We start from the raw sequence: 24,418 nt of genomic DNA, 5'->3' as shown, positions 1-24,418 counted from the left end.
GCATTACAGCCCCAAATCTGCTGATTATAGCCAAAATGCACTTCCACGTTTGCTTAATCTTCCTAATTTACCGTGAGAAAACTAACACCATGCTGTCAACTAATTGTTTCAATACCTTGCTTTACAAAGTAAAATGAGAAAGGGGTGGGGGGGGAAATCCCTTCAGAGCAAGCTATTTTCATTTAGCCTTTACATCAGTGTGTCCATTGAGACTAGCTGGAAGCTAGCCAACTCACAGGAAATGATCCTTGGGATTCTCTGTTCACCTCATATCTGTCATTACGCAATTATATCCACTGCTTCATTCTCCCTACTGAACAGTAGAGAAATTTGGTCATGTACATGTGAGAACAGATCTGGCATAGGAAGTTAAAAGTCACAATCCTTTATAAACGTGATCTACATAAAAATCCACAACTAAAAAAAAATCCTTGAAGTTTAGACTATTGTGCTTAGGGGTTTTTGTTTTGATTTTCATACACATTGTAAGGAGAGTGGTCACTTTGGATAAGCTATTACCACCAGGAGAGTGAGTTTGTGTGTATGGTTTTTGGAAAAAAAGGGGGGGGGAAGGTGAGAAAACCTGGATTTGTGCTGGAAATGGCCCACCTTGATTATCATACACATTGTAAAGAGAGTGGTCACTTTGGATGGGCTATTACCAGCAGGAGAGTGAGTTTGTGTGTGTGGGGGAGGAGGGTGAGAAAACCTGGATTTGTGCTGGAAATGGCCCAATTTGATTATCATACACATTATAAGGATCACTTTAGATAAGCTATTACCAGCAGGAGAGTGGGGTGGGAGGAGGTATTGTTTCATGGTCCCTGTGTATATAATGTCTTCTGCAGTTTCCACAGTATGCATCCGATGAAGTGAGCTGTAGCTCACGAAAGCTTATGCTCAAATAAATTGGTAAGTCTCTAAGGTGCCACAAGTACTCCTTTTCTTTTTGTTTTGTTTTTAGTCAGCGCCATCTTTTAGTGTGTCTATTCCAGACATCACAAGTATGCCCTTTCTACATGGATATCTGCCACACCAGATGTACATCACCCTGTAAACCTGCCCAAGCAACTCTGTTCTCCTTTAGGAAACTTGAATTGTACAGGGTGCTTTACAAGATGACATCTGCTTGACTGACAGATGTGTGTACAGTACTAGAGCTGGTTCATGTGTGTGGTATGTGTTTACAAACCTATTGATTCCTCTTTAAAGTAAATAGTTTCCTATGGCTTTTTATGATTAAAACTTAGAAAAATAATAGCAGAAATCTTGCCATTTGTTAATTCTGGTAGTTAAATTTTATATAAAATCTTGATTTCTCATTTGGTATAAAGATCATGAAACATCTCATTTACAGAAACAGTTCAGTACATCTATATTTGTACACAGAATATTAAACATCTGCCAATGCAATAAATATTTACCTTCTGTACAATGCTATTCTTCTGTACTTGCTAAATATACAACAAAAACCTGCATTAGCTTTCAATCAGAGGTAATAAAAGCTAAAGTGCTGCTCTGAACTGCCTAACCCATCATCATGGAATTCCTGTTAACATACAACATAAATCCATGTGAAAAAGCAGGGACTACGGTTCGCAGGTTCACAATACTGGCACTCAATTGGCAGAACCTGTCATCCCTGTCTAGTCTGCACTTTGTGACCCTACCATTTTCTCTGCTTTCCCACCACAATTATTCTGTGCCGAAGAAAAAAGGTGCGGATTACCTGTAGGTCAGGCACAGGATATGAAAAACAAAGAGAGCTCTTGAAATCCACTTCATTCCATTTGACAATTTGTGGATGAACAGTCAAGGAATTAAAACAGACCTTGACGAGTTTTAAAATACTCCCATTTTACTTAACTGATAGAAAGAAACTATACAGCTTATATTCACATAAAAATGCATTCTTAAATGCCCATTAAGTAACAGGTCTAGACAAAGGAAGAAATCAGTGACTAAACAGACACCAACGGATTGAAAACTGTATTCCAAACCCCAAGGGCTGGGAACTGAAATTATTTAGTGAGCTGATTTTTCCCCAACAGTATGTAAGGAACATTTTACTACTTTGCAAGTCTAACCCCTCCAAACCCTGTCAGGAATCACACTGGATCATGTTTTGTTCTCACTTGTCAGCGTGTAAATGAGAACACAATTTTGTGCACTGATTGAAGTGACACACACTAAAATGCTATTTTAGTGAATTTTAATTAATCACTAATATTTTATTCTTATTTACACGAATGAGGGATAGATCCTCAAGGTTTAAATGATCATAGGTCCATCGACTTCAACTGAGCTATGACAGCCTACCCAAGTTGAGGATCTAGTCCAGGAGTAGTCAATAGGCGGACTGGGAGCCAAATCCAGACTGCCAGATGCTTTTGAATGGACTGAAAAATCTTTTTATTTAGTAATTATTTTGTATTTTCTCTGGAGTCTGGACCTTGACCAAGAAATCTGGACCTTGACAAAAATAACTGATTACCCCCGATAGCCCCAGGAGATTCTAATATGAATGACCAAATCCTAGTCTCCTTGTTCACATGACCTGTTCCATTCATATTAGAGTATTCACAACATGAATAGGAGCCTCACCTGCAATCTTTACCCATGGGAGTAGTCCCACTAAAAATCAATAGTCTAGATTTTCAATTCAGTTACGCTCATATAAATCCAGAAGAACACCACTGATATCAGAATCTGATCTAATGGGGCTACATGTATGAATGTGTGTACATACTGGCACTGGGTTCTGTGCGCGAAGTTAAACTGCTGACAATTTCATCCTGTCTACCTGTTTTGCTAGTTTCTTTACGTCTACACTGGAGTAGGTGTAGATATTTTCAGAATTGAAATTCTAGTTTTATATATTTTTACCACTTTTAAAATATACCCAATATACTGAAATCTTTCTAATATTGAAAGGGAAGGCTGAAAATATAAAGCATCCTGGTATACCACAGTAAGTGTACTGGAGCAAATGACAATAACCACAAGTACAGTTACAAAATCCAAAGGCCCTCAGCTTCCCTCAAAGACTATAGTTTTAGAATTAGGGTTCTTATTCTGAGAGTATATCACACCATACCAGATTCGTTCATCATATTGCAAAACTGGGATCTAGAAGGTGGTGAGATGATTTAATAATTGTTTAGAATTTGATGTAGTTGTTTTCTTTCTGCATTTCCCCAATGTATGTCATTACATAGGGAAGGTGGGAAATAATTTAGAATTGCAATCCAAATTTTTGCTAGAAGTCTGCCAAACTGACTAGTTATCTCACACAGAATATACTTTTAGGAAAAGTGTAGTTCTCCTGACAAATCTACTATATGACTGACAAAATACCACTCAGGTGGATCTGTTTAAACAATTCTTCCTTCCTGGAAAGCACAGTATTAAGTTTAAAGTGTCAGATTCACCCTACTTTAAAATCTCAGCACTTCACGCTGTAAATACCTTCTTTATGACATGATTCATGCTATATGTGGATACACCTTTGTTGAAAAATCAAATCTGTGACTAATGAAAGTCGGGGGAAATAAAAAATGGCTACATTTAAAAGAAAGGAAGAAAATCGATGAACATGGCTAATATTTCAAAATTTACTTCATGGCAAATCTATAAGAGCCAACTAAAACAAAGGTACATTTTTAAGCACATACAATTTTTAGTGACATTATATTCTCAGAATTGTTTGGATACTTTACACTTACAAATCTTTGCAATACGATGAAGTCGCTGTATTTTCTATAGAAGCTTGAAAATTAAATAACTTTCTGGGAAGAGGAAAGGATTCTAGTGGTTAAATAGCACAGAAAACACTGGTTCTGTTTCAGCTCTGTGCCCCCTCCGGCAAATCACTTAACCTGTCTCTATGCCTCACTTTCCTCATTGCTAGGACAGATATTTATTCTGCTTATAAAATGTCCTGGATGAAAACTAATCCAATTGGCTAATGAGTCTTTCTTCCAATGTAATTATCTCCTAATGTATACAAACATTGGGATTAAAAAACCTTTTCACCAACCTATCACTAAGCATATCTAAATCTGCCACATTTTGAGCAGCATGAACTTCTCCATAAAATCCTTTCCTTTTTTCCTCCTCCTCCTCCCCTTTCTTTAGCTCTCCAGATGACACAGGGCAGATGTTGACCCCAATTACCCTTCTCAGCAGCAGTAGCTGGGTATCAAAGGAGATGCTGCTGCTGAGCTGAGTGGAGCAGGAATGGTAGCTATTTTTTGGAAGGTTTGCTAATGTCAGTTAGCTGAGGGGGGGCGGGTGGCTACTCCTTTTATGCCCATTACTGCCACAGTCCCACTCAATAATCTGGAAAGAGCAAGAGGCAAAAGGGTGGTTAACATATAGTATTTTAAACTACTTCTCCAATGGCTCCTGCTTTCTCCAGCTGAAAGGTGTGTGTGCGTGTGTGTGTAAAATCTACTCCCTCCAGCTGATTTGCTAGGGAAAGGTAGGTGGAGACTTAACCTTTGCTTCCTCTACCTAATATGGAAGGACAAATAGGAAATAGGAAACAAACAAAAGCCAATCCCTGATTTCTCCAATCCAGTGTTTCTTAACCATTGGTCCGTTGACTGGCAACAGTCCCTGATAGTTCAGGAAGGCAGCAAGCCAATCCTTGGTACCAAAAAAGTTGAGAAACACTGATCTAGTCCACTTCTGGCTAACATTTTGCTTAACCCCAGTTGAACTCTCTGCTTGAGCAAATTAATGGACTTATCCTCTCCTATCTTTTCATCAATAAGATATAAGTGCAACAACATGTTCTAGGGTGAGCATTCATCAGCCAACTTCAGATGTGTTAAGGCTTTCAGCTAAGATATTGCCTGATGAATGCACACTTTAGTTTTATTGCTTATTTATCTACATCACAAAGGGGTTGTGCAGCTTAATTCAATGTTCGCGATGTGCATGAGATCCTGAGATACTAAACAAGTACAAAATATTAATGTTACACCTATCTGTCAAGATATTTTTAATGCACCCAGCACTTGAGTATCTGGGCACTAACAAATGGTTACATTTGCAGACAGGCAGTTTGAAAACTGTATTATCCATCTACTCCCTTGTATGTGCAATGAGGGGAGATTCCCTCCCCATTTCTCGTCCTTTCTATTTCCCTTTCCGTCTTTCTTCCCTCTTCTTCAGGGAGGAGAAATTGAGCTGTTCTTGGATTGTTACTGAGGGAAATCAACTGCAGATAGATGGGTTTTGTATCTCAGTTTGCACATGCTGAGATCCATCGTCACTGTGATACTCAGCAAAAGGGAGTTCCATAACAATGGGCCAGCTGCTGAGAAGGCACAGTCTCCTACTCCTACGGGTCTTAATCTCAGCTGTGTCATTGATGACCAGAATTGTTGAGTGTCTGGAAGATGAGGATTAGGTTCTTAAATAGGAGCTGATGGCCTATTGCAGCATGGGGAACAGTGAGATGATGTGTTCTCAGAAGGCTTTGTTATTCAAAAGGTGGCCCACGATGTGTAGGGCTATCTGAAGTTTTGTCATGGTATTCACCGTTATTTCCATATAGGGAATCTGGCAGCGATCAAGCCTGGACATGCTAAACACTTGACTCACTGTGGCTGGGTCCTTGTTTGACAGGAAGAGGTGTAGCCTCTGTAAGCTACTATTTGAAGCTTAGCTGAAAAATGATAAAAGGCATTTTTGGATGACTGATGCGAATTCTGGGGCAATGCAGAGTCCAGAATGACACCGACTCCATATATGATGACTGGGGACTGGGTGGGGAAATGTCCTCACACAATTTAGAGTGAAGTTACAGTCTGGCCATATAGCGTCCTCCTTTTCCTATCAGCATTCCCTGTGTCTTTTTCAGGGACTAAGTTTAGCCAGTTGTCTTTCATCCATCTGCTTTCTGATGGGTCTGAAAATCCATGTTAAAAATCCAGAATCTCCTCCAGCAGTTTTACATACAAGTTGACTTAGACGGGAGACAGGATTCAGCATTGTGGCCCAAAGACAGGCATACACCTCAAAGTAGATCATTCTGTTCACCCACTTCTGCCAGTTCTCTCTGGAAGTCAGCCACATCTCACGATCAGCAGTGTAAAACACTGCTGACAGACCCAGCAACATGACCATGGCTGATGGCCCCATGTCCATGGCTAAATGGAGATCATTTAGCAAAAATCTGAAAGCACACGACGAGCCAGATTGTTTACCTCTTCAGTTTTTGATATTACCAGGCTTTATCAATCAGATCACCTGTGCAAATGATTGCATTCTGAGATGATTATCAGAGGTCAACAGTTTTATCTGCATTTCCTTTTTTGAAAGTCATTTTCAAACAAAAAATCTTTTTATTATCTGGGGCAATTTCCAGAAATTTTGAAGTACGACATTTAGAATATATGTAAGAATGTTTATGTTGGCTTCTGGCTTCAGAGAATATCAGGCTCATTGATCTATGAGAAAAATACTGAATGTGGCCTCATCTCAGTCAGTATTTAATTCTCGGACCAACAAATCTTGATATTTGCTTTAAGAGTAGTCAATGTCCACTGACTACCAAGATTGTCCTTTCCAATTTGACAAACATTTTTTTCCTGCAATTATAATTTTTTCTTGAAATTGACACAACTGTGTTGATGTACGTCTCTGTTAATGTAGTCACTTTATCTCATCATAGCAAAGGAAATATGAAGCACACGTTCACCCCACCATGCTACGTGGGCATTTTTAAAGCTCTGGGAGAAATCTGCAAGTTTAATGTTTTTTTTACAGAGACACAAGAAAAAAAGAGAATCCAGCACATGTCTGCCTCACAAAGAGAAAGTATTATTGATTTTGGTGGCGTTTTTTTTTTTTTTTTTTTGCTTTCTTTAGAGTCAAATGAGTGACTGGAAACCATAAGACTTAAATTCTCCGTTTGGCTCTGCCACAGACTGCTGTGCAATCTCAGACAAATCACTTAACTTCTAAGTGCCTCCATTTCTCCTGAAAATGGGAGATAATACCAACCTCACAGAGGTGTGTTGGGTGGCCTAATTGTTTATACAGCACTTTGAAATTTTTAGATATGTGAGCCACACAAGTGCAATATATTATAATGATGGATAACATTCACCAAATTAAAACAATTTTAGTGTACTGTAGAGTAAGCTAAGAATCAGGCTTCCACTACTTAAACAGTGTCCTTTTCATTAAAAAATTACAAATATATTAAGCAGTTTAGAGAACATGTAATGAGGTAACTTAAAAAAAAACATTTAAAAGGGTCAAATTCTGCCCTATTTCAGACTTCTGCAACGTCATGGACTATAGCTGGTTTGTACAGATGTAAATCAGAGCAGTATTTGACTTAGTGGGCCAGATTCTGATCTCAGGTGCACTGGTGTAAATCTGGAGTAACTTTATTGACTTCAATGGAGTTACTCCATATTTTACACCAACACAACTGAGATCAAAATCTAGCTCCACAGTCTAAAAGCCTTACTCACTTTACAACACCACCAAAAACCAAAACAAGAACAAAAAAACGATCGTAACTCAGAATATAAGTAATTTGTGAAAGCTTAGGCAGACCGCATACTCCTAGGAACAAATCTCTGATTTACTGCTGTCCCCATTTCTTCCTCTCCGATGGGTTTGCCCATCAATTTGTAAACATAATTTGTCACTTGCACCAGTCAGTGTTCTCTGTAATTTCTTTTGCCTTTCTTTTAGATCTGTTATTCCTGCTGAGACACTCTCCTAAAGAAGAATTTTTCACACTGACACCAACTGTAGTCTTGCTGTGAATAACCACATTCCCATAAAAATTATTCCCTTTACTGCAAAGTTGAAGCCAGACCACTGGAATAATAGTCAACCCAGGAAACCTTTTATCTTTTCCTTGAATCACTTATTTTAACCCTTCTATTTGAGGATTTATGTTAGTAAATATTAAACAGTCTCCTTTGCAGGCTTTTCATTAACTGTTTTTGAGTAAATTAATTAACATTTCTATGGCTGGTAAAAGTGTTCAAAATAATTTGTCTTTTAAAATTATTTTTAAAAGATCAGAATGAATTAGACCAAACAGCCTAAGAAAAAAATGTTGAATGTTAACTTTCAGATGCTTTCCCAATATCTAAAATAAAACACTGGTACTGTTGCCAAATGCTAGTTTTGATAATAAACTAAAAAAAATCCCTTAGTATCAATTTATACTCTCAATATTTTTGTATATTTGCTTGTGCTACAAGCCCATTTTATTTTGAATTGAGATTAACTGCTACAAAATACACACAGTTTTATAGTTTCAAAAACATATCTTCCTCTCCTGTTGTGCTTTATGATAGTAGGATCTTAGGATCCTTTTGTTACCAAATGGTCACTTTGATACCAAAACAGTGTAGATTTAGACTCAGACAAAGTCAATAATCTCATTACTCAACATACCTTGACAGTGCAGGAGCCAGATGATATAGGGATTTAAAAAAAATATTATTGTTCTTGTAGAGTACAATGGAATTAGAAAACCCATTTTTATAAAACAAAATCAGGCGAATGCCTTTACTGTCTTGTCCTTTTTGTGCAGCTTGTTGGCTTCTGTTGTAGGTGGTTACAGCTTAAATCTCCTCTAATCATGCTGTCAAATGAGTGTAACCCCTGTTACAATCAATGGAAGTTCTGCATGTGTAAATACAGCTGTACTGGGACCCAATACTTATTCACACACACACACAAAAACACACACACACACACACAGGAACAAGGGCCAATGAGAGCTATGTTTTCATTCCAGTGGAATCCTCTCTCAGTACTTACCACAATTAAAAATATTTGGAAATGCTGTAATCAAATATTCCTTAAATATACAAAGTACTGGACCAATATATGTATGTTCCATGCTGTATAGAGGCTAAGGGGCTATTCTGTCCTTATGCATTTGTTCTTACTAGCAATGGGAGTTACACAGATGAATGGGGAAAAAAGAAGAGACCCTAGACTGGCTGAAATGGTCTTTTCTAGAGTTCTGTAAGGAGCTTGTGTTTAGATTTACCTGATTTCTCCTCTCTCATGGCAATAAAGTTTCAGCTGAGTTTAGTGTTGATGTCAGGGGTCAGTATTTTGATGTCACAAGTATTTAATAGTTGAAGTCTTTTATATGTGCATAGTTGTCAACGTATTGTTTAGCACTGCACTGAGGAAAAATCTGTCTCAAATCTGTACTGTTTTAACTATCCAAGAAGCTTAAATACATAAACAAACACTTCATCAAGAGTCTCTCTTCTTACTTCTTCTCTAACCTGTTCTTAAAAATACAGCTTAGACACTAATGTTTCACACCGCACATTGAGATACTTTCAGCTCACTTCAAAATAACCCAGCAGATTTGTTAGCCTCTTTCATTTCATTTAGGGAAGGAAATAGAGAAACTTTTAAAATGAAAACAGAAAATTATCTGGAGCAAAATTATATTTTAAAACCTATAATATAAAGCGAGACTCTAAAACATCAAGGGAATCAGTTTTTTTCTTTCTTTTAATGTTTTGTCAGACCATTGAACTGGATGAAATTCAGGTAGAGGCTTTAATGTGACCACACGGAAACAGTAGAAACCTCTTGAGACCCTGGAACTTAAACACATTTTGGGAAGTCTGAGTTAGAGCACTCCTCTTGCACTTTTCAAAGAAAATGTGTGGAAGGCACATCTTAATTTTGTCCCCTTGGAGGTAAAATTTGGACATACTTCCTGCAAAAGAAACACCACAAGTTTTTTTTTTTTTTAAAAAAAACAGTGTATTTATTTCCCAATTAATGAATTTCTGTAGATTTGTCACAATTGGGTACTTCAGTCCAAACTACAATGTGGCCCTCAGGATGCCAGACGTGCATTGGGAATGTTTGAAATTTGGCTTTAAAAACCAAACAAAAAATATGTTAAAAGGGTGACAGCAACCCATTCATAGATTCATTCATAGATTCCAAGGCCAGAAGGGACCATTATGATCATCTAGTCTGACTTTCTGTATAACACACGCCACATAACTTCCCCAAAATAATTCCTAAAGCAGATCTTTAAGAAAAACATCCAATCTTGATTTAAACACTGTCAGTGATGGAGAATTCACTGCAGCCCCGATAAATAGTTCCAATGGTGAATTACTGTCACTTAACAATTTATGCCTTATTTCATCTCAGTTTGTCGAGCTTCAGCTTCCAGCCATTGGATTGTTAGCCTTTCTCTGTTCCCCACATAGATATTTATAAACTGTAATCAATTCATCCCTTAACCTTCTCTTTGTTAAGCTACACAGATTGAGCTCTTTGGGTATGTTTACACAGAGATAAAAGACCTGCAGCACAGCCATGGCTGACCTGGGTCATCTGACTCGGGCTCACACTCATGGGGCTGAAAATTACTGTGTAGACAGTTGGGCACGATCTGGAGCCTGAGCTCTGAGACCTTCCACCCTTGCACAGCAATTTTTCCACCTGGACCCCAAGTCCCCATGAGCCCAAAACATCTGAGCTGGGCCAGCCAGAGGTTTATTTAATCCCTGTGTAGATTGTACCATTTGAGTCTATCACTAAGGCAAGTTTTCTAATCCTTTAATCATTCTTGTGGCTTTTCTCATGCCCCGTGAGGGAGAAGTCCAGACAATTGGCACTGTTCTCTGTGGTAATCAGATCAATTGCTGGCTCCTGGAAAGTGAAGCGTCAATAGAATCATAGAATCATAGAATATCAGGGTTGGAAGGGACCCCTGAAGGTCATCTAGTCCAACCCCCTGCTCGAAGCAGGACCAATTCCCAGTTAAATCATCCCAGCCAGGGCTTTGTCAAGCCTGACCTTAAAAACTTCCAAGGAAGGAGATTCCACCACCTCCCTAGGTAACGCATTCCAGTGTTTCACCACCCTCTTAGTGAAAAAGTTTTTCCTAATATCCAATCTAAACCTCCCCCACTGCAACTTGAAGCCATTACTCCTCGTTCTGTCATCTGCTACCATTGAGAACAGTCTAGAGCCATCCTCTTTGGAACCCCCTTTCAGGTAGTTGAAAGCAGCTATCAAATCCCCCCTCATTCTTCTCTTCTGCAGGCTAAACAATCCCAGCTCCCTCAGCCTCTCCTCATAAGTCATGTGTTCTAGATCCCTAATCATTTTTGTTGCCCTTCGCTGGACTCTCTCCAATTTATCCACATCCTTCTTGTAGTGTGGGGCCCAAAACTGGACACAGTACTCCAGATGAGGCCTCACCAATGTCGAATAGAGGGGGACGATCACGTCCCTCGATCTGCTCGCTATGCCCCTACTTATACATCCCAAAATGCCATTGGCCTTCTTGGCAACAAGGGCACACTGCTGACTCATATCCAGCTTCTCGTCCACTGTCACCCCTAGGTCCTTTTCCGCAGAACTGCTGCCTAGGGTTACTCCACAGTGATGACACCAAATCTACAACCTCATGACTTCCTGTCAGAGAGGGAATTACTGAACGCCTCCTTGTTTGTTCACATAGAGCATCGTGGATGTATTGTCCTTCAAGATCTGCACTTGATCTTCCACAAAGTTCTGCGGAACAGGGAGGGAACGCTATAGAAGCCAGCCAGATGGCCCTGAGCTCTAGGATGTTCATATATAATTTCAAATTGTCCTGGAACAAGGTCCCTTTTATCTGCAGATGGCTTAGGTGGGCACCCTAAACTGGCACTGAGGCGTCCATGACAAGTGTTGTCAGGAAGGGGGGCAGAGAAAGGAACCCTTGATTGCTTGGGTACAACCACCAAGTAAGTTCTCATAGGACATGGGTTGGGACAGTGACTCTTACAGTGTTTGGACAGGAAATACACCAACCTACACCATAGATGTAAGGGTTGCAGATGAAGTCTGGCAAAGGAATCACGTACGTACACACTGCCATTGCTCACTATTCCCAGACATGTATGCATCATTGAATTCAATTGCAGGTTATTTGACACTGACTGGAGAGATAAAAATCGGCCTTCCAGGAGGTAGGCTCTTGCCAATCAAGAATCAATCAGGGTTCCTATGAACTTTGTTGTCTGTGATGGTGAGAAATGATTTTTTTTTAGTCCCAAAGAAGTCCAAGTTGGGTGAAGAGGGAATACATAATCTATGGCTATTGTGGTCTCTTGCTGGGACCTGCCTCTGATCAGCCGGTCATCCGGGTACGGGTAGTTATGAATTCTCTGTTTCCTCAAATGTGCATTTTGTGAATACTCTTACTAACACGGAGAGTTCAAATGGCAGTCCCTTGTCCTGGTAAAGTTGGACTCTACTGTGAAGCAGGTACTTCCTGTGGGAAGGGTGGATACCTATATAGAAGTATGCATCCTGCAAGCTGAAAGTCACAAACCAGTCTTCAGCTTGGAGAGATGAAATGATGGAGGCAAGCAATACCATCCTGAACCTGAGGTGGGGCATGTGTTTGTTCAGTGTCTTCAGGCCTAGGATAGGATGAAGACCCCCTTTCTTCTTGTGAATGAGGAATAATAGGAATAAAAGCCACGTCCCCTGAATTCTGATGGCACGTCCATTACGATTCCTAAGCAAGGTGGCCACTTCTGCTTAGAAGCAGCTCTCATGAGAAGACTGATGTGAAATGGGGTAGGTGGAAGGAAAAACATGGAATTGGATGGGGCAGTCGTGGGCGATAACCTCTAGCACCCATCTGTCTGATATTATGACAGACCATGTCTGATGGAATGGTATAAGGCAGCTTTCAAAGATCTTGCTCTTTGGACTGGCTTTGTTGTGGATCATAAGAAAGGCCCTACTGGGTCAGACCAAAGGTCCATCTAGTCCAGTATCCTGTCTTCTGACAGTGGCCAGAGCCAGGTGCCCCAGAGGGAATGAACAGAACAGGTAATCATCAAGTGATCCATCCCCTGTCATTCATTCCCAGCTTCTGGCAAACAACAGCTAGGGACACCATACCTGCCCATCCTGGCTAATAGCCATGGATGCACATATCCTCCATGAATTTATCTAGTTCTTTTTTGAACCCTGTCATGGTCTTGGCCTTCACAATATCCTCTGGCAAGGAGTTCCACAGGTTGACTGTGTGTTGTGTGAAGAAATACTTTCTTTTATTTGTTTTAAACCTGCTATTAATTTCATTTTGTGCCCCCTAGTTCTTGTGTTATGAGAAGTAGTAAACAACACTTCCTTATTCACTTTCTCCACACCAGTCATGATTTTATAGACTTCAATCATATCTACCCTTAGCCGTCTCTTTTCCAAGCTGAAAAGTCCCAGTCCTATTAATCTCTCCTCATATGGAAGCAGTTCCATGCCCTTAACAAGTTTTGTTGCCCTTTTCTGAACCTTTTCCAATTCCAATATATCTTTTTTGAGATGGGACAACCACATCTGTACACAGTATTCAAGACGTGGGCGTACCATGGATTTATATAGAGGCAAGCATGATATTTTCTGTCCTATTATCTATCCCTTTCTTAATTATTCCCAGCATTCTGTTCACTTTTTTGACTGCCACTGCACATTGAGTGGATCCTGATAGTTCTGTCAATTTCCTGGGGTGCTGTGAAGGAAAGGTACATTGCTGAAGAGGAAGAAGACTAGCAACTCCAGTTATACCTAGTTATTTTCTTGGCACGATAAATCAGGCTGTCTGGTGTGATAAGATGTCTAGGGCTAAGGACAGTGTGGATTGCAGAATGGGGCAGGACGGTTGATTCCCAGGAAATGCACACTGATAAGGAATCTTTAAGGAATAAAAAGCACCACTGGCTCAACGAATAATTCCATGTCTTCAGTTGTGGTTTGTACTTCCCTGGAAATTCCCAATGCTTGAAGCCATGTTGTTCTGTGCATAGTCTCTTTAATGACCATAGATCTGGCTGTGGTCTCAGAGACATTCATTATGGTCTATAAAGCCAACCTGGACACTAATTGGCTTTTGTTATTTATATGTTTGAGCTCTTTCTTGTTCTCACTTGGGAGCTTTGATAGGAAGGGTGTCACTCTATTCAAGGTCAAAAACACATATCTGGACAAACGGGTCTGGCAGTTTGCCTCTTGCAAACTGCTATAAACTCTATTAGTTGTGAAGATGTCAGAGCTAATTTCTCCTGGTTGAAAGGAGGTGGAGAAGTAGGATTTATTCTCAAATAGATTGTAATTTTTTGGGTCCTCGTCCTTTGAAGTGCTTCTGTTCGATTTGGATTTCTCCTGCACCTCTGAGATGACGAAACAGTCCAGTTTGGAATGGAGTAGATCTAGGCTAAACCTTTTTGAGGGACCTGGCTTTTCTACCCTTTTTGCAACTGGTGGTGTGACATTACACTCCATATTCTTCATGAAATTATGCTTATGATAGGGATATGACATAACTGAGATACACTACAAAAGTTTTTTCTCCTGCTGATAATAGCTCATCTTAACTAATTAGCCTCTCACAGTTTGTATGGCAACTTCCAACTTATCTGTATGTATATATATTTCTTCTTACTATATGCATCCATTCTATGCATCTGATGAAGTAGGCTGTAGCCCATGAAAGCTTGTGCTCTAATAAATTTGTTAGTCTCTAAGGTGTCACAACTACTCCTGTTCTTTTTGAGGATACAGACTAACAAGGCTGCTACTCTGAAACCTGACTTTATGGAAGATGGCTCATGGAAGATATCATTGGAAAGGTTATGATTTACTGAATGTGATTATCCAATTTGTATGCATGTATCATTTCTGTATCTAAAGTTAGGAATATGGACTATAACAATTACAACTAGGTGTATATTGGGAAGACACCCACCAGATGACAGGCCACCAGATTTGATGAACCATTAGGAAGGAACAACAAGACTGTGAAGATACTAGTCTCTCCCCTCCTGGGAGGCGTCCTGGGACGTAACTGAGACACTACTAGGCCAGGTGGTCTTGTTAGCTGATACTAAACATTATCTTGGACTTCTTGTAGCTTTCCCCTAAAAGGGAAGGGGAGTCAAGTTTGGGAAACAAAGGATTCCTGCCTTATGTAAATCCTATTTAAGGGTGGGGAGGGAGGCAAACAGGACTCCTTTCCATGGCCTTTCTGAATCTGAAGGGCAGAGAGCTTGCATGAGGGCATCTTCATGTCATTTTACTTAATTAATTAATGAATAAATACTCTCTAAGTCCCTTCATTCCCTTCATTTCTTTACAGTATTCACAAGAAGAAAGACTGCTAAAGACACCTGAAGGGAAGGCAAGGGGGAGTTCAGACTGAGACAGGGGTCCAGTCTGAAAAGGAATATAACTGGAACTGTAAGCTACAGAAACTTTGCAACCTGCTTAAAATAACATTTAGGGTAAGAAATTGCATTTTGTAACCTGTTTCTTAAGTATATTGAGCCTAGCTTGCGTATTTTGCTTTATTTGATCAGTAATTTGCTTTGTTCTGTCTGTTATCTCTTATATTCACTTAAAATTCACCTTTGGTAGTTAATAAACTTATTTCTTGTTTATAATATAACGCCGTTTGTACAATTCATAATTTGGGGGGCGGGGAGGGGTAAGAGGCTGTGCATACCTTCCTCCACATTGAGGCTGGAGGCAGGTTTCATAATATACCTTTGGGTCTGCACTCCAAGGAAGGTGGACACCTGAGTGCTGGGGCAAGTCCCTTAAACTGAGTCTTCACAGAACTCATCTCAGTGTCTGTGTCATTCTGCAGTTGGGTGTGGCCCTGCCTGTGTGTGTGTGCTGGAGGAGGCTTAATGGCCTGGCTCAGCAAGACAGGTAAAAAGGGTGTACAGGCTGGCATAACAGGTGGGCTCAGTGGTATCTCAGCACATCAGGTGGCATTCTAAGTGGGGCAACCCATCACGGGTGGTATTATGGCTGACATTTGCCATAGAGCCTTAGCAGGGTCAATCTGCCCTGGCCAAAATGTTCAGTGACTTATGGGATCTTTCTTGTATGATGGATACCTTTCTCTACAATCCTCAGAAGACCTGAAATGACTTAAAGTATCTGGCACTGGGGCTGTAAGAAGCTGGTTTGTCTGGTACCAGAGAACGAAAGGCATACTAAGCATCTACTTGGTAAATGGAACTTTCTTGGACTTTTAATGGGATTAGTGTGTCATAGGAAGGGCAGGGCATAAATCTGCCATGCTGAGGTGTCCGATAAAGGGGAGGGCTGTACATGGGGTTGGGAGTGTCTGACAATCCAAATTCAGTCCAAACAGGTTAACATCATTCATGGCAGTTCTTTAGAGATGAAACGGATGAGTTCTGAAGAAGCTTTGAAGATTTTGCCAGAGCTAAAGCCTAGCAGGTTGGACACTCGCTCAGTTCCATCTTGCTGCCACAAATGGTAAGAGGGAACTGAAGCAGAGTTGCAGCCGCCCCGCACTTTATGACTTCATACAGGAGCATGAGAAGACTCAGGGTGCACGTGTGGTCCCTGCTAGACACTATTACTCACAAGGCTCTGATCTTGTGTGCATGATGCACATGAGCTTCTACAGTGGTATCCACACTGACACATACTCAAAGAAGAAAGTGTGTTGTCACTGCCCAGCCAGAGGCACAAAATACTGGTAATTTTGTGAGGGAAAACCTGTTCAAATTCACAAGGTCTAGATAAATTTATAAGAACTGAAAATGCTGCTAAAATTGTGATTGTAGAGAACTTTCATTCAGTTACCAGGAAATGTTTTTATTTCTCATGAGTGAGACCCTCACTCCATTGAAGTCAATGGCAAAATTCATACTGATGTCAAATGGGCCAGGATTTCACTCTATAAATTGTATTTTAATGAAATTGCAACTTTTAACCTTTTCCAGAAAAAAGTATTTTGTCTTTTCTACCTATCACATGGTAGCAGTGGCAATGAAAAAAAGGGAAATCTTTCATCACTTTCTGTTGTAATGGTCTTTGTTGTGGTGTTTTTTGTTTGTTTTTTTGCAGCAGTCAGGCCTTCTGACTGTATTAATTACAGAATAACTAGAATCAGTTTCAACTAGACTGAGGGCTCAAAGCATGCTGGGAAAACAATGTTACAGTAATAATGAATTCTTGATATTAAATGCCTTTTCTCAGGCTTGTGGAATAACTATTGGAAAACAACACACTGTTTAGTCAGTGAAGCATACTTAAGATTTTATAAAGAATAAAGAGCACCTTATCATTGCAAATCAGTTAATCCAAGTTGCTATATCTGAGTAAAATCCACCAAGTAAACAAATACAAATTATTAGGTATATTAGAAAGGTTTACAGAATTATAGACTGCGGAGGGGAGGAGTAAAGTGGGGCCAAATGCAGCCCATAAGTATTTTACAATGTGACTCTGATCTGTCCTCTGTTTTAACATGGGGAATGTGGAGACTCCACGACCCAGCGTCCAATCTGGCATCTTGACTGTCCACTTGGAACTCAGTGGCATACTGTAAACTAATACTGATAGGGCGGAATTTCCAAAAGCAATCAACATTGGTCTACCTCTGTCCCACTGAAGTCAATGGTAAAACTCCCATTACCTGCAAATGGAGCAGAATTAAATCAATCCTGAGCACCTTTGAAAATCTCACCCCTACTTTCCATGGGATGAACTGCCTTATGGGGTGTGCTGGAAATCTTCACATTATGCAAATTATCTGCAGCCCTTATGTAGGCAATAACTAAGTGGGCTTGATGAAGAAGAATATGCTAATATAGTGGTTCAAAGGTCAATCATTTCAAAGCAATATAAAGTTTATATTGTAACCATGCAGTTAAAATTGATTATGTTAGCTGGTTGCTACATACAGGTAGGATTATGCCACAAACATTAAGCAAAACACATTAAAAACAAGATAGATGGTCACTGAATTAGAGTCTGAGGAGATATTAATGTAAATCCTTATTCTGACACCAAAATATTGCCTATAACATGAACGTAATCTCTGATTCATTTCCCCCACCCCTTTACTTGTGCAAACCACCAATGTAAAAAAATAGCTTAAGATCAGCAGTGGTATAGTTAAGACATAACATCAAACTAATTTCTCTCCCCCCTTTCTTTTTTGGAGGGCTTGCACTATTGCTTTACAGTCATGACTGATAATATTCCTTCTTCTCTCTGTCAGAGACGAAATACTTTCCCTAAAGTAGCTGAAAAATTCATTCCATATTACATTTATAATAAATGACTTCCATATACATTTAATCAGACTGCACATGGAGACAGTTTTGTAAAATAATATACAGGACATTCCTCAGATTCACAAACAGAGAAGCAAGAAACGAATTATGCATCTCTGAGTACAGATTATGTGTCTTTCACTAGTGGAACAAAACCAATTGCCAGTCATTACTGTATCTTCGTGTATATCATTCTCTGATGTGTCAAGATTAAATTAATAATTTAATAATAAAAAGGGACGAAACAAAAGAAAAAGCCAGAACCAAAACAAACAGAAAACAAAAAGCTCAGACAAACATAACCCCAATGAACTGAATTGAATAATTAGTTTATTGGCTCTTTATTTCTTCTAAGAAAATTTTCATTTTCTGTTAAACTAAAGAGAAAAGTATCTCTTTCATAAAAATTATCAGGAAAGATTTCATAAAGCTAAGGTTTCTAAAAAAGGATTTATGATCTTGGTCAACTAATATATAAAGTAACACCTACAGCTTCAGAGATGAAGTTATATCTATACTTTTTAAGATACTAGGACCAATGAAATCTTGTTTAATACCTTGCAAACCTTAGTCTTAATCACTATTTTAAGTATCAAAAATAGAAGTAACCAATAGTTCTTTCTACAATGTACCTAATTATAAAGGTCATGTAATTTACCAAAGAAATAAAAGAACTGATTTTTAAAGGAAGTCAGCAGGACAAATGTTAGAAGTTGTGATGGGTGGATATCACATTTTAATCTAGTCATCAAGTGGCTAACTTCCTTAAAAATGCTTGTAGCATAGTCTCTAAAATGCTAAAAACGTGTAAAAGAAGGGATTAAAACATATTACTTTATGTCCCATACCACAACATATTGCTAATTGGAGCATGAATTCAGGCATTAATATATCATTCTTGTCTGGTGAGATAATTGTGGTTCTCTTGAGAACATTATGCCAATACTTATAGTTCCCCCGTTACATAATGATGTCTTCTAAGCCTGGGCACTAACTCTCACTGATGCTCACTCTTCAAAATGAGGCCACTTATTTAGGTTCCTAAACATAGATTCAGGGTATATCTACAGAGCAAAAAGCAAAAAACAAAAAACAAAACACAACAAAACCTGTCTCAGAGCCCGGAACAACTGACTTGTTCCCAGGGCTTGCTCTATGGGGCTAAAAATAGCCATGCAGACATTTGTTCAGGTTAGAGACAGGGGTCTGAGACCCAGCAAGGGAGAAAGGTCTCAGAGCCTCGGCTCCAGCCCAAGCCCAAACACCAGTGACAGGGCAGAATTATTTTTTACCAAGTTTGATTTAAACAACATAAGATTAATAAGTTATCACATTCTAAAGCCTGAGACTGTCACCAGAGTCCAAAAAGTTAATTTTTTAAAAAACACCTTGTAACAAAACAAAATGAACAAAAACAAGATAGGTTAAAATTGCTTTTTAGGCTCATATAGCTGTGCTCTAGTGCACAGAACCAAGAATTAGTTGAATAAACTGTAGATTTGAAAGTTATTAAATTTTATTATCAGGATGTCTTAATGGCTCCAACGAACTTAAAATAGACCATGAAATGACTGCTGGATACTTACACTGCCACTGAAAAAAAAAAATTTCTAGGTTGAAATATTCAAAGCCAACCAGGGCTTCCCAATGGAACTTGTCTACATCTCTCAGTTGCTTTTGAAAATCTCAACCCTAGCCTCTTTGTAAAGTGATCATTAGGGAGTATTGTAATTAAACAGAATTTTCTCCTAACGTGTCTATCAGTAGATCTACGGGGTGAAGGAAATGTCCGGATGTGCTGTCCCCCACAACCCTCTTGTCCTCTCCTTCCACACTTCTCTGCACATATCTTATGGTCCACAAGAGGGTATCCTCCCTTCTGTGTAGTTTCTGAGGGCTGCAGGAGATGGTCTCTACTCCTTTGGATCTTAGAAGATATACAAGAGTGAGGCTTTGCCCCTGCAGACCTCAGAAGGCCGGGGAGGGGGAAATGGCTCCCCTGGCACCCTGTTCACCTCAGTCTCATGTTATGACTATTAAAAAAACTGGGATATCCCCAGATCAAATCTTTGTTAAAAGGAGTTAAGGTTATGGGCATGTGTATGCATGGGTATGCATTTGGGAGTACATTACCTCCCAAGAACACCTGAGTTAAAATAACCAACTAAATGTTGTGAAACCAAGCAATCAGCAGTTAAGTTTTCACGCCTCAAACGACGACTCAACTGAAAAAAAACTACTATAACCCTCACCCTATTCCAGCAGAGGTAACACATACTAATAATCTACATCCCTGATGAGCATATATGCTTCAGTGTGCACAATATGCTGGAAGACAGAGTCACACCACGCTTTACCAGGACTGTGGAGCACTAGTAGGTGCAGTAGAAATTTCCTCCTGCAGCCTTCACAGCCAATGCTCTCTGGAATGGAGAGCCTGGAGCCCAGTGTGCTAAGCACTGTGCCAACTGACTAATGGACAGCCCCTGATTTAAAAGGCTGCAATGCTGCCAATGGCGGGCAAGGAGGGGCTGCCAACACCTTGTTTCCTTCTTCTCAGAGCACCCATGAACCCAGGGTAGAATCTGGCCCTAAGTATTTAAACGCCACCCAATATGAACCGTGTACGTTTATATTTAAGAATCCTTCTGCATTTGGATTGCTCTGGCATATGCTGGGAACACCAGACAATTGGCACAGTATTGGGAGAATGTAAAGGTGGCCAAGCTGCTCTGTGAGGTTCTTGGCCTTGGCTGAGAACGTGGGCCGTTCTTTCTACAAAAGTACAGTCTGCTTCAAGGGTTAATGAATGATTAAAAGACACTATTTTGTAACGTTAAGGCTGTAACATGCCAATTATCCCCAGGATGTATGTGATTAACTCCTATTCATGCCAATGGCACTTACATTTAAGTATCAAGGGATGGCTACAGTACTCACATTTGGTTGTGCAAAGCAAATGAAAACACTACAAACTTTATTAAGCACACTGGTAAGATTTGATACTACTATCTTTTGCTGCTCTGGATAAAATGAAATGTAATTGTAGATCAGAAACAGATTTGGAAAGTAAGTCGCTTGTCTTGTTATGGTCTTCTAAAGTCTGAAAAATCAGTTCTACACATGTCATTCACAAATGGCATTTTTTGTATCAAAACCAATAATGTCTTTATATTCAGCTTCCTTAACGAAAGAAAACACACTAAAATACAAGCTTTCTTGTATTCAAAACGTAAGTGTAAAAATACATAGTTCACAAAGGAATGGAAGAAAAAATAAAGCACATTTAAATAATTTTATTATACTGTAAGTTGCCAATTCATCTGTGAGGAGTTTCTTCTCAGATGAAATGTAATCAAAAGAAGGGACAGATGTTGTACAAACCACATTTAAGATCTGTCACACACTGGCATTTTTCAAATGATTTTAGCTCATCTACTAAATAAGGTGTATTTTGTTGATTTTGAAAAGGGAAACATCAGGAAATATTTAAAGGCCAATTGATGCCAATTAACTTTGATCAGCAGAAGTTGCATTTGAATCTTTTAAGATTCTTTTGCCTGTCTGGAATAACACACATTCCTAAAATCTAGCAAAACAACCACCTGATGATTAATGCCCATTGGCAGTCCAACCACAAGCTTGCTTAACAGTGGGATTTTAAATAAACGGCTGTCTTTATGATGATGGGAAACAAATCTGACTATTTTCATATTTTCTTGCTATGAAAATATGAACAGAAATCACTTTTTCTGTTTTAAGATGAACACAGCCACATATCATGGTGACAGTCGCTTTCAGCAATCCAGACGGTTTTTAGAATGATCTCACAAGAATCCCAAATCCATAGCCCACAGAGGCTGAGAAAGCCCTTTGCATGCTGACACCAGGTACTCACAGCATGCCACACAAGAGAGGCATAACTAACAAAGAAATCCTAGTATGTAACAAATTGTACCTGCCACTGCGGAAGGCAGAAGACCCACTGTAATAAGCCTCTGAGATTGACAGCATATACAAAATTAATGATTTCCCTTGGGTTCTCGGGTAATATTTCCTCACAGTGGGATGTAACTGAGAAATCTGCACCCAGCTATTAACTGTTTATAGAAGCTGAAGTTTAATATTTAATGGCCTGTACAGACTATTGAATTCTAATGTTTATAGATGGTTTTGGTGTATCCACTTCTAAAGCTGGTCTATCATGATCATATATACAATAGTTGAATAATCTAAAATTGCACCTCTGATGGCTCAAAACTGGTGTTTACATTAAATAAAAGCATTGTATTTCGGGGGTAACAAAAACTGTTGGAGATTTTAAAAATATATGTACTCTAGCATTTGCATTTGAAAGTTGTTATACCAAACCAGACCTTCGAGCTATTTGCTATCATGCAATATGAAACAAATGTTAAATAACTGCTCAGTGTAAATAAACCATCAGTACTTACTTCTAAATCATTAAAGAACAGGTGTGTGTCTGCCAAATTGAAAATCATCTCCTCCATTCGTAGTCCAAGTGAAACTGAAGTAGGTGGATCCTCAAAGAAGAAATGACAAAATATAGTCAGTAACATGCATACTCCATATGCTAGAATAAATATTTCTCAGAAGCAGAGAATATGAATATGTCAACTGATGGGTCCGCCTACATAGTTAAAGTTGGACTCCCCTAAAACCTTGCACCATAGTATCTAAATATGTCAACATTTTAAAGGACACTTTAAACCTGTTGATAATGAAAACCCCGATTCTGCAACTGGGCAAACCCCTTCACCCATGCAGAGCTTCACTGCCTTCAATGGAGCTCTGAACAGATATAAGGGGTCCACTGATGTTGTTTCAATTGCAGGATTGGGACCTCCCCTGCCCTCCAAGATTTAATGACTGTGCACAGATTTAGAACAACCATGGGCTCAATAATACAGTCCTCACACAAGCAAACTCTCTTGAGTAAGAGGATTTGGTAATTAGCCTAACTATTGCCTTTAATAAATCACCATTAATGTTTAATTTACAAACAGCAAAAACATATAAAATTACTCCTTAATTCTCTGCAAAACTGTACTTTAATTATTCTTTAAATATAGCCCACCCATGCAGAATGAACAAATCTATTGTTTGTTATTAATACAGAACACACTAAATTCTCTGCAGAAATTACCATAACAACTTACTCCTTACTGAGTTAATAAACTCAAGAAGTGTATTCAGCATTGTGGTTACCAAATGCATTACAGATGTTTGTCCTGTTTTGATTTTTATGTGTTTTATATATTTTCTATCTGAAAATTGAAATAAGAGTCTAATATATTTATTTGATGTACATTCCCTCACTTAAAATGCTTTCTCAAGAATATCCAAGAGCATACAAAATACAACCTTAAAAAGTATGTTATAATGCTTCAAGACACAATCAATTAACCAAACATTAGTTCATCAGGAATTACATTTTATAATAAAAACAGGATTGCAGGAACAGTTCTCTTTTTTCTTAAATCTGCTTAGATTCTACAACTGATGACAACTCAAAATGGGAACTTTAATAGGTTTAGCCTCCAGTTTTTTCCTATATCAATCAAATTAATAGGTTTTTCAACAAGATTTCTGAAATTCCCAAACATCTGTCTGTCACAAGACACTATGCATTATTGGCAGAAAACAGTTGAAAAAAAGATTTTTTAACTTGGCAGCTTAGTCTGACATTTCCAGAGAACAAAAAATGAAATCAAAGCTAATCTGAAAGAATATTTTGCAAAGAAGCATTTAGACATGCAGATGTCCAAATAATGAAGCTCTAACACAATTTTTTTATACAATTCACTAACAAGTTGACACACAATAAAAAGTGAACATTTTTCTAACTTAAATAAATACTTCTGAACCCCTATAAAAAAGGATTTTAGTGTATTGCTACAACTGCATCATGCCAGTTTGTTGGCAATATTAAGCACTTTGCCCTTACAAATCAGTCATCTTGTATTTATATTTTACATCAACAAAAATTTCAGAAGAGAACATTTTGATTTGTAATGCAAATGTGAAGATTCATCTGCTTGCTTTAAAGTATGAATCAGACTACTGTTTTCCCTCTTTTGTAATGCTGGTAGTTTCACAGAACTAAGTTTTATTTTATTTTCCTGGAAGGGAAGTGTGTATATGTAAGGAGTTAGGAAGGTTCTATATTCTCACTGAAGGCCTAAGGATGGCTTTCCTTCTCACCACACTTTCCATCTTTGTGGACAGTTATAATCTCAGCATCCTTTATAGTTCAT

The 24,418-nt window shown here is 38.8% G+C and overlaps 1 protein-coding gene across 8 annotated transcripts in view; it reads right to left on the bottom strand.

Annotated features, from left to right (window-relative positions):
- Positions 1 to 24,418, bottom strand: part of EYA1 (EYA transcriptional coactivator and phosphatase 1) — a 113,040-nt gene that overhangs the window by 30,196 nt on the left and 58,426 nt on the right. For 6 of the 8 annotated variants that reach the window (XM_077808965.1, XM_077808966.1, XM_077808967.1 and 3 more), the window contains one exon: positions 22,595 to 22,684. The exons of the other annotated variants lie outside the window; for them this stretch is intronic. In XM_077808965.1, coding sequence (XP_077665091.1) covers positions 22,595 to 22,684 — 90 coding nt within the window. The remainder of the gene's footprint in view (positions 1 to 22,594; positions 22,685 to 24,418) is intronic. 8 annotated transcript variants of the gene reach the window in all.

Source organism: Eretmochelys imbricata, chromosome 2 (genome assembly GCF_965152235.1).
Source record: "Eretmochelys imbricata isolate rEreImb1 chromosome 2, rEreImb1.hap1, whole genome shotgun sequence".
Taxonomy (NCBI): domain Eukaryota; kingdom Metazoa; phylum Chordata; order Testudines; family Cheloniidae; genus Eretmochelys; species Eretmochelys imbricata.
This window is presented reverse-complemented; position numbering and strand designations above follow the sequence as displayed.